Source organism: Ahaetulla prasina, chromosome 4 (genome assembly GCF_028640845.1).
Source record: "Ahaetulla prasina isolate Xishuangbanna chromosome 4, ASM2864084v1, whole genome shotgun sequence".
NCBI classification, from domain to species: domain Eukaryota; kingdom Metazoa; phylum Chordata; class Lepidosauria; order Squamata; family Colubridae; genus Ahaetulla; species Ahaetulla prasina.
The window spans coordinates 122560941-122572828 of record NC_080542.1 but is presented as its reverse complement, the minus strand read 5'-3'; the positions used below and the strand labels follow the sequence as shown (position 1 = coordinate 122572828).

General features: G+C 37.0%; 1 protein-coding gene across 1 annotated transcript in view; it reads left to right on the top strand.

Moving 5' to 3' along the window:
• Positions 1–757: 757 nt before the first annotated feature.
• The window catches only part of ABCB1 (ATP binding cassette subfamily B member 1), a 55296-nt gene continuing 44165 nt past the window's right edge, over positions 758–11888 (top strand). Inside the window, exons 1-7 of the mRNA XM_058181999.1 lie at positions 758–846; positions 2611–2662; positions 3456–3600; positions 5428–5500; positions 9007–9198; positions 9792–9963; positions 11466–11590. Of these exons, the coding sequence (XP_058037982.1) occupies positions 758–846; positions 2611–2662; positions 3456–3600; positions 5428–5500; positions 9007–9198; positions 9792–9963; positions 11466–11590 (848 nt within the window). The remainder of the gene's footprint in view (positions 847–2610; positions 2663–3455; positions 3601–5427; positions 5501–9006; positions 9199–9791; positions 9964–11465; positions 11591–11888) is intronic.

The following is an 11888-nucleotide window of genomic DNA, read 5'->3' as shown; positions in this document are numbered from 1 at the left end:
CTCTGATCACACCACAGTCCTTAGGCTCCGATTAATTCAAAAGCAAAAGGCAATCGGCAAAATCCAAAATAGTAAGTCTGTGTTTTTATCTTTTTCACTGAATTATTATAGACTAGGCACTTAACTACTATGTTTAAAAAGAGGGGGGAAAGATAAGTTATCTAAGTAAACTGCTGTCCTAAGGGGACTCTGACGTTCTCTACCCAGCTGAACTTTCAGAAGCCAAGAATCATACTTCTGTCATGTTTAGGCAGATGATGTTCATTTTGTTAATAAAATGAGCTATTAGCAATGTCAATGTCAACTTTTATGATAGCTGGAAATTATGAATTATAAAATTGTAAACAATTTTCCATCTTTGCTATTATTGGTATCTTTTAAATTTTATTTATGTTATTTTGTGCATCACATTTTTCCTCTGTGTAAACTACTGTCCACTAAACTAAAGAACACCCACTTATCTGCTAATATTATAAATTCGGGTACAATATCCAACATTCTGATCTCCCAGGATTGTTCCAAGCACAGAAAATGTATAAATGCATGGAGCAAAAGCATCCAATATAATGCTTTATTTAATCAACCAAATTACTCAATAATGGTTTTTAATATTATTTCCATTGTAATTCCATTGTTTAAAAAAATTCTAAAAATTGTTCATGTTTCTGTTCTTAGTTTAGTGGCAGCATATTCCTTTACAGAATAATTTGATTTATCATTTAATTTCCTGAGAAATTTATTTTTTATACAGGTAGAAATGGTTTCTGAAAAGGAAGGAAAGAAACATATTAATGGAAATGTTAATGATGAGAATATTGTTTCTGAAGATGCTTCTGGAAGCCAAAAGTAGGTTTTTCAATTTTAGTTGGCTGCTTTTTTGCATTTTCAGTTGATGCATTTATCTGCTTTATGCCATACAATTCTTTCCCTATTAGAGGCCAAACATCTATTCAAAATATACCCCTTTTCAGAGCTAACTTCTATATTCATCAAATTTGTTGTCACATCATGGAATATAGCCTAACACTAATATTTTATTTATTATTATTAAATTTGTTTGCTGCCCATATAGACGTGACTCTATATTCTCTATATACGTTAATATTCAGTGTTGTGAATTTCTTAGTATACCTTAGAGGGATCCTCTATGGCTTTACTGAGCTTTCATTTTAGTACAGTGACTTTGTTTATTTTTTCTCTATTTCAATCTTGCAGTGTTTATTTTTTTCCATTACATTTTTCAAAAGTTTTGTTGAAAACTATAGATTTTCAACAAGAGAATTATTTTTTTCAAAATTGAAATATCATTTAAGAAAACCCTGTGTTACTTACGTTCTGCATCAACATCAACTTCTGACAAACTGGTGCAAGTGTACAAATATAGCTGGCTATTTATATTGTGTTCATGTTTGTTTTTGTTAGCCAAGAATATTCAGTGGGACAAACATTTCAGACTTCGCCACTTTCAGTCCCTCCTCCCTATTGACCCAATTTGTAGATAGGCATAGATTCAGCAGCTTTATTTTTCCTATCATATCCCTCTGGGCTAGGACAAAATACTCCCGAGTTGCATTAGAGTTTATTTTCCTGGAAATAAGAACTTTGGTCTTAATAAATTGTCAACTTTAGTATACACTCCAGGATCGTTATATTGTTATATTCAGTTGATAAACAGTAGTTCATTTAAATCCTAGCTGGCTCAAAATTTAAAATGATTTAGTAAACATATAATGCCAGGCAATTAGATTATAAATCATAATGGCTGTATTCACTCAGCACAAAACCAAGCAAAACATATTATGGCACAGTGAGAAAACTCAGTTATCAAAATAATAGGAAAACTTAAATGTTTTTTTCCTGCTTGACAGTGTTTGTGAATCTGTTTCAGGTTTAGGGAATTATAATTATTTGAGGACTCATTGATTTCAGTGAGTTTTAACTAGGTTTTATTTCCCCAAAATGAAAAAAACAAATTAAATTGAAAAGGATCAGGTTTCAACGTTCTCATGTATCAATATTGAATGAAATCTTAAAATATAACATTCATATTTGATGTAATTATTTGAGAAATATTACATGGGATAAGAATACTTAACTCACCCTGTGGTGAGATGGACAACAAATAAATAAAATAAATTAATAAAATACATATATCAGTTATATAATGTACTACTAAGTAATTGTTTATTTATTTGAATCTATTCTGATTTAAGTCAATTAACAGAGAATCCAGAACCAAAGAAAAAATTCAAAAATAAACAATAAAATAGCATCATATAATAGTAACTAATATTAAAATGAATTATGAGAAACCAACAGTGGTTCAAAATAAAACATATTAAACATAGCTCCTCACACTGTTACATTGTTTCAAGTACTATAGTATGCTATTTCTGGAAAAAATGGATTTTGATTCTTTTTGTCATACTAAATTAACATTATGGAATAGTACAGATTTTAAAGCATCCCAGTTAGGATCATTAGCACTTTCATTTTCAGAGATACTTAAAGTATGAGAAGTACAAATTATGTTTCTTGTTTATTATTTTAATTGTGTAAATATGTTTCTTTATAGAAAAAAATGAAATTTGACTATATATTATTTTATAGGGAAAAGAAAAAAACCAAGGAAAAAATTAATATGGTCAGCCTATTTGCAGTGGTAAGTTTTAAAATTTGGTTGTTTTATTGTCTTTTATTTTGACGCCCTGGAGTCAATGTTGATTTCTACTGACTGCTGGATTAATTCATGCAATTTTCTTGGCAAGATTTCAGAAGTTTTTTGCCATTGCCTTTTTCTTAGCACTGATTTACCCAAGATAACCCTGCTGGCTTTGTTCTTTAAACAGGATTAAAACTCTCAGCCTTATATTTCTAACCTGATATTTTAACCACTACATGAGACTGATTCTGTTTTAAAATTTAAAATTAAAATAGCAAAACTTTTTAAATGTGTGTGTGCGTGTGTGTGTGTGTGTGTATTCAATAAAACTAAATAAGAACATTCATTCTGTGAATATTATGTGAAATTTGTTAATTTATATTCAAGCTATTTTTTAAATAAGGTATCATATAACATTGTTTTAAAGCAGTGGTCCCCAGCTCCCAGTCCGTGGACTAGCACCGGAAAACTGGGCCACGCAATTGAGCAAAGCCCCATTCTCCGGATGCAGGCAGCTTGCGAAACCATGTCCCCTCTGGTCCACAGAAAACCTTTTTTCATGGTGACCCTGAACCCTGGTGACCAAATGGTCGGGGGGCACTGTTTTAAAGTATTAATATAAACCATATTATATTATGTTTGCCTAATGTAATGCAAGAATATAACAAAATAAAAAGTCAATGAATGTTGCTTGTTAGTTGTGGAATTATCTCATAGATGTATGTGTTCTAGTTGTATGACAGTTATCAATAAGTGGACAATTTTTTTGCCTTCTGGATAATTTGCTTTACAGTTTCGTTACTCCGATTCCCTGGATAAATTATTAATGATAGTGGGCACTATTTTTGCAGCCCTTCAAGGGGCTTCCCTTCCAGTTATGATGATTGTTTTTGGACGTATGACAAATACCTTTGTTGGATCTGGAACTCTTCCTCTAGGTAAGAGGAGTCAATAATGTCATGAAAAGAATGCCAAGACAGAGAGAATTGAAGCATGCATCTATTACAGTGGATCTCTAAGAAAACTGCCAAACATTTTTTAGGCTCTTGACTACTGGCATTGGCTAGAGCAGGATTTACAAACAAGAGCATTCTATTCTTAAATTGCTGACAAATGGCTTTCCAGAACGGTATAAGGTCTTCTACTTGGGCAGGGGGTTGGACTACAAGACCTCCAAGGCCCCTTCCAACTGATTCTGTAAGAGAAGAACCTTAGACAAATGTACATGATAAACACAATAAATATAGAACAATATATCTAGCACCAATAATAAATGTTACATACTAATTAGTATCATTAGAACCAAAACTAGATTGACTGTAAAGAATAATCTTTGGAGCTTGTAAGCAGTGATAGAAACATAGGAAACCAGCCTATGCCAAATTAAACTTTGGAATCCTTTTGTACAAGGTCATATTCTAAAAATAGATGGGACCAAAATAAAAAAAACATAGCTATGTGAACTACTGAAAATCATATGCAGGCTCATTTAATGGTACAGTAAAAAAGACCAGCACTTTCAAATAACAATATTCATTTAAAATAAATATATACATTTAAGGACAGAAGTTAACGTTTTGTGGATAATCTGGAGGACTTTTCTTATTTCTTATTTGTTGCTACAGGTTAGCATTTTCCTTTGTATTATAAAGGATAAATCTATTTTAGAATTTACACTATCTTTTTAATATTTTCTGTCACCAATGGCAAAAAATCATACTATCTATGTAGGACACATGTAGTCAGAGCTGATTCTAAGGGATACATAAAGTCCTAAGCCTTAGATTGTCCCACAATCTTAGATCTAACAACATTTTAACAAAACTAACCCCAAACAGAAAGTCCTAAATATTCTCCAACAGAACTTTTCTGGGCTTTATTATTTCCTGCGATCCACAGAGAACTGTGCATACAAGAGATCGCTGTAATATTCCTATTTTCTCTAGGATAACATGGCTACAGATAATCCTCATTTAGCAACTACCATTGAGACAGACAACTTCATTTGAATCAAAACAGTTACTAAATGAGAAAACACGTAAATGAGTTGTGCTTTGCTTTCCCCCACTTCCTCATCCTTTGGAATGCTGGGATAGTTAGGAATGAGGGGAATTACTGTTTATTTACATGGATGGGAGAGAACGGAATTACAAGAGAGTAAGCAGGCACACAATGGGGAATGTTTACTCTCATGTAAACTCTTCCTTCCCAATCTCTCTACTCTTTGAAGGAGAAAAGGAAAATGGTCAGGCACAGGACAAATGTATACTGTTTGGAATGGTGAATACATGACAGACAGAGACAGAGATTGCAGAGTTGGTCACAAAGTCATTTTTTCAGCTGCATCATAACTTGACATAGTTACTGCATGAAGTAATCAATAAATGAGGTCTATCTAGATTCTAGAGCAAAGAAGGACTAGAATCACAAACCAAATTGATAACAAAAGGAGGCACTTCTTCAGTTTTCTATCTTCCTTTGAATATTATATCCTACATATTTTTTTCCAAATCATGATGTGCATGTCATTCAAAATCTTACTAAAAAAAAAAAGATATATATTTTTATTAAGAACAGAATTGCAGGAATAGCCACAAGGAATCTTATCAGGCAACTGTTATCTTGGTATAAACAAATGATGCCATTTAATAATTTATACAGTTTTTAAAATCTTTATAATCTTGTGGCTGGAGGTATTGAATTCTTAATTTCTCCTTAATATTGTCTTTATTTGATTTAAACCATTTTTTCTTCCTTCTACTTAGGTAGGACATATAATCATGAAGCTAATAATTCCAAAAGCCTACCTACTGGGAGTCTAGAAGAAGAAATGACAAGGTACCTTAAATTAATATATATCGTTATACATTACATATTTGACATGTTTATAAGTGCTTGTGTATTTAGTGTAATAAATGAGATTTTCATTTAAAATTTTAATATAGTTAAACAAGGATTAAATCACTTCCTATAATAAAGTTTGTAAGTCTGGATACAATGCAAACAATGAAGCTGCCTGTACTGTAAACAAGCCATGTTAGCCTCAAAGTTAGTTATTGATGATAACATTCGGAAAACAAAAATGAGAAAATGCTGATTAAGGTGATGCCTCATTATGTCAATAGTCCACAAGTCCTTATCTCAACAAATCCTTACTTCAGTTAGCTGCAGTAAAAGTTGTGGTGCTCATAAAATAATATGCCAGCACAGCATATGAATGTCAATCATGTTATCTGTCCCATGTAGAAGAGCTATGTTGCATATCAGTTATTATGAATGTTGTAGTTTGGAGTGGGGAGGCAGTCATTCAAGGACCTGATGACTACCAGTGTTTTGTCCTGTAACTCAGATATAGCCTGTTGAAACTCTGCTTCAACAAATCTGGAAGTCATCAAGTTAGGGAATAATTTTGTAGTGTGCATTCTGATATTGGTAACAATCCGGAATCTAAGGAATTGTTGGTAGACTGTAATTGTATACTTCAGCTACTGCATTTACACAAAAGTGGGACAAAAGAGGTTAAAATGGCTCTGCCCAAGCTGCTATTTTTCCCTAGGACATACCATTTACTTTCACCAGCCCCTATCACCACCTGCCTCGCCTTGCAGTGGCAGCACCTGCTCTACATCGTCCCTGGGCTGGCTAAGCTCTGGGAAAACTAAGTCGGCTGGAGCTGGTCGAGGAAGGCCAGGCTCCCCTTCCCTGATGTTTCTGCAAAGCCCCCCCCCTTTTTTTTTGCATTTATATCCCGCCCTTCTCTGAAGACTCAGGCCAGCTTACACAATGTCAAGCAATAGTCTTCATCCATTTGTATATTATATACAAAGTCAACTTGTATATATTATATACAAAGTCAAAACCTTGAGGTTTTGCATGGAAAAGCAGATCACTCCCCCAGTGTTGGGCTCAGCACCCGCTTCAGATGGCAAGAAAAGCTTTGCTCCTTTCCTCCCGGGCCTTTAAAATTGCCCCTCACTTCACTTTTCTGCCTTAAAATACAAAGAAGACATGTTTTCCTCTTGATCAGCTGAGGATAACTACTGGTATGATTTTGTAAGAAGCTGAATGTATATGTAAGTCCAGCCCCCTTGTCACAGGCTGACCCTGTGAGAAGCAAATCCACTCCTCCATGCAAAATCTCAAGGGCTTTGAAGAACCATAGGGGAAGGGGAGCCTGGCCTTCTTTGTCCAACTCCAGGTGGGGTAGTTTTCCTGGAGCTTAGCGTCCTTCCATATGAAGGTAGAATACAACTCTGGGAGGAGAAGTGGCAGAAAATGGGGCTGCCATTTCCAGAATGGAGACGAGAGACACAGGGCAATACAGCTGGTGAGAAAGTGGGGACCAGTGATTGTTGCGCAGTGGAAGGAAGGAAGGATGGATGGATGGATGGATGGAAGGAAAGAAGGAAGGAAGGAAGGAAGGAAGGAAGGAAGGAAGGAAGGAAGGAAGGAAGGAAGAGAAAGAGAGAGAAAGAGAGAGATCTGATTCAGTCTTGGAGAATTATACCAGGGCTGGCAGCGGGGGCGCTCTATGCTGCTGTGACTCCACCCACCAACTCTTCCATGGCTGTGTGGACAGAGCCTCAAAGGGGGCCAGGTAACTGAAACCACCAGCCCAGAGATGATGCAGAGAGTCTATCAACGGCGCTCAGAGCTACCACCATTAAAACCATACAATGCAGGTGGTGAACAGGGAGCAGGCAGCATGAGGCAGCATGGCAAGTGGAGAAGGAGGAGGTGGCAGCTGCTGCCAGGCAGGTGATCTCTGGGGCAGGGTGGCGGGGACTGAAGAAAGCCCCTCCAGCGATGGATGCGGATGATGTGCTGCAGTGGTGGAGGCCTTTTGCTGTCACTCCCTCCTGGCTCTGAAACAGAGGGGAACTGGGTAAGGCCTCCCCTGCCCATCTTCCATAGCATGACAGTCCATCTTGGGAGAGGAGTAAAAGATAAGAGGCAGGGATAGGTCCCCAAGCAAGGAGCGGCCTGGCTGCAGGGACCCTGAGGTACATGAGTCCAGGACTCGTGGCAGCTCCACCTACCCCCACTTGCCTCAACTCATCTTGTGGCAAAGCAACACCCCCTCCCAAGGGCTGCAGGTGCTGAAACAGGCCAGTCACTCTTCAGCAGCTTCCCAGGCTTGCCACAGAGCAAGGGCAGCATCTCCTGAAATACCTCAGCACTCGGTCCTGGAGGAGAAGGGGGAGTTGGCAAGGGCACTGCAGGCAGGATGCCCTCTCACTTCAGCGCCTTCCCCAACCCTCCAGGGCTCTGCCCATACTTCGGCCCTGGGCTGCTGCCTCCCTACTCACCTCTCAGATGGATTAGGCCCAGCATCCCCAAGGCAATGCCCCCCCTCACTCAGAGGAGCATTGGCTTGGCCACTCACCTTGGCGCCCATCCCACCCCAACTAGCATGGCTGTCCCAGGGCTTCTGGGGCTGATCTGCCATGGGAAAGGCACACGTGGCCCTCCCCACATCCGAACTCTCTCATAGTTGGTGCGCCCCCACTCTCCAAGGCTGATTCAATTGTTGTTGCAGTTCGAAGCTCTGTGTCTCCACCCATGTGCAGGCCACACCCCTCTGTCCTACCTGGCTCCCGCGTGCTCGCTGCCTGCTGTACATCCCCCCAAAATAAGCCCTGGTGCTTATTTTGGAGCCCAAAAAACATAAGACTGGGTCCTATTTTCAGGGAAACATGGTACCACCCTACAATTAAGGGTGGTAAGGCAGAAGAGGCAAAGGAAGAGGGGTCAAGGAAGTTAAAAATACAAAAGGGCAGAGCTCCCAATGTGATGTCACAACACATTTCATCATTTTGGCTAGATGTAGATGCCTATGTCTGCAACAAGGATTTTTCTGCAGATTAAAGTAATATAAATGTACTCATCAAGTCAAGATGGCTTAATGCTTTGAATAGTTTGTTTTATGCAGCAAACTTCTCCAAGTTGTTGTCTTCATCCTGTATAGAACTAGACGTTTCATAATTCATCAGGCAGAAGAACAAATAGCCATATTTGCTATGTATGTTGGGTAATACAGCCTAAGTTATTTAGAAGGCTCACAAGAGTGAATTCAGGACAGTATGCTTCCATCTTAGTGCAAATTTTTTGAGAAGAAAGGAAGACTAGTTGCCTCAGTATTGTACTCATAATATTTTTAGGACCCTAATAACTATGAAACAATCTAAGCAGCTTTTTTTTAGTCAGGTCTGTCATGTTTTTTAGTTGTTTACATTGAATATATTCTCCACATTATGGTCAATTCCTTTCTTAAGAATAATTATGATGCTACAGACAAACATAGGTTACCTTCTTGAATTTACCTCTACAATATTGTATTTCAGGTATGCATACTGGTATTCAGCCATAGGAGCTGGAGTTCTTGTCTCTTCCTATGCATACATTGCATGTTGGACACTTGCGGCTGGCCGCCAGGTCAAAAGAATTAGGCAACGATTTTTCCATGCCATTATGAGGCAAGAAGTAGGATGGTTTGATGTAAATGATGCTGGAGAACTAAATACACGACTTATAGAGTAAGTCCACATTTCATGTTTTTTCTTCAGTAATTAATTTAATGTATCAGTTTGGTTAGCTTTAAAGCTTTAAATCCCAATTGTTTAGTTTGTGTTAGTAAAATTCAGCTCTGAAAAAGTACTGTATGTGTGTAGCACTAGATGACAACAGAATAAAGATTCTTTGCATTCTATTGGTCTCCAAAATTAGGATGTCCAAGGGAAACTTCTGGCTTGAAATTGCCAAACTAAAATGTTTAAGCATATTTGATTCTGCTTAAAATCTCAACCAAATTCATTCATTACTTAGCAGAACAAAACAAAAGTGAACATCAATATACACTTGGCTTTTATATAGAATGCTTACAAATTATATTTCTTCTAGTTCATTGTGTTTTTCCTTACTCCTTTATAATTTTCCCCTTTATTCAGGATACAACTGATGGTACCAATGTGTATTTTTTGAAAGGAGGAATGTATATTTTATATTCATGTATATACTCAAACTGTGCTGTGTTGATACAACTGAAGTATGTTAGAAAACCAGCAAAAATGCATCTTGATAGTCATTTCCTGAACATTGCCTTAGCAAATTTCCTCTAATTTCTTTTCAGTGATGTATCCAAAATCAATGAAGGAATTGGTGATAAAATTGGAATGCTAATTCAGGGAATATCAGCATTTTTTACAGGATTTATAGTCGGATTCACCGAAGGATGGAAATTGACTCTTGTAATCCTTGCTGTCAGTCCTGTTCTAGGAATTTCTGCTGCAGTTTGGGCAAAGGCAGGTATACTTTTGCTGAAAATTAATGATATAATACACAATTCACTCCTTTCAATCATGAAAATGCCATCATGGTTCCCTCTAAAATGGTGCTTTGATTGTTTCTGTGTTTCTGGAAATTATAGCAGGGATAATATATGCATGTCCAGAGATTGCATGTCATTACCAAAATTTTCTTGGTGGCCGAGGATGTAATATACCTTCTTTAGGAAAGAAGGAAGAAACACATTATTTCAATGCTGGCCTCTGATTGATTAGTTTTAGTTTCAAATCAGTATGTTTTAATCTAAAACTGTATTGAATTTTCCTGAAAGGTGCCTTGACAATATATCAAGATTATTTGTGTGTGTCACACATAAAAAGAAATAAGATTTGATTGCTCAGTCATGATTGACATCTTCACTTTTTAGAGCCCTTTGTAAAATTCCATATAAGTTGCCATCAGTATACATGTGTACATACAAGAAAATGCACACACACACAGCATAACTGTCCCACAAGAGAACAGTGGGATGTCTCCAGAAGCAAGCTTTTTTTTTAAAAAAAAAAACACTTTTTACTCTTTTGTGCAGAGTAGGATTTAGGGGATTACATTTCTACACTCATTATTTCTGACTTGCCAAAATGAAGATAATATTCAACCTGTATCTGCATTTGAGAGTGTCCTATGTCCTTTAAGAGAGGGCTTTTTCACGCTTGAGGAAAACCACTCTGGTTGTCTCCATATTTTGAGGCTTATCTGGACCTTGGGAATCTCAGCTATTTAAACATTATCCCCTTTCTTCTAAATCAGTCTCTCCTATAGCCAAGGCAATATGGGGTTCTTTTCCTGCTCCCTCATCCTCCATATCCTTCCTTGTATTTTGCTGCTTGCATTCCAGCAGTCAATTTTCAATATAATTCCTTGCCATGAGAAAAAAACATGGCAAAGCAAAAAAAAAAAAAAAGGCCACGCATTGCAGTTTGTGATTGTATATGGCCGCTTTTTAAATCAAAGGCAGTTCAATAGGAGAGTGAAATAAAACAATGAAAAGCTTTGCCTGGTGATGTAAAACTTCCCTAAAGGATAAGTTGGACATTGTTGATGGCTGTCTAGAATTTGGCTACCTACAAAATAAAGTTAGAGTAGGCATCTTGGGTTCCCCAAAACAGACCAAGGAATCCTCTGAAAAATCGAAATACTAGGCAGAACCACATTGTGCAATGTGCTCATATTCTTTAAAAATCAAAAGCAATAGAGAAAAGAAGAAAAATGCCAGAACTTATTAAGAAGAGCATAGAAAGGTGGGGAAGGGAGAGTTCTGGCCATGGAAAAAGGAACAAAGATGGGGCAGGTAGAAATTACTTGATTTTTAAGAAGAAACTTACTGTATACTTTTTTTGGATATAGGCAGCAATTATGGTCATCTCCAATGTTTACTAGAGCTATTCATGTAAAAATGAAGCTGATATAGATTTCATGAAAAATTGCTTTAAATGGAAACTTTTTTCTTTTTTCACAGATCCTTTCTAGATTCACTAATCAGGAACTTGCTGCATATGCAAAAGCTGGGTCAGTTGCTGAGGAGGTCCTAGGCTCTATCAGAACAGTGATAGCTTTTGGAGGACAGAAGAAAGAAATAGAAAGGTCAGGAAAATCTGTTAATTTTACACAGAATCTCTGGGGCTGCCCATATCTGACTAATTTCATTCTGTATATTTGACTCTTCTAAAAGCACATAAGTGATAGACCAGTAGAATTCATTGCTACACTCTTCCATCATTATTCATAAGAGTTGATCTAAATTTTAGTCTTGTCAAAATATTGCTGTTCCAAATCTTTTGGACTACAGTTCCTATTGTCTTCAACCATTAGGGAGTTGAAATGAAAAACTCTTGCAAAACGGCAAATTTGGGAAGTTTCTGCTCACTTCTCAATGAATTGA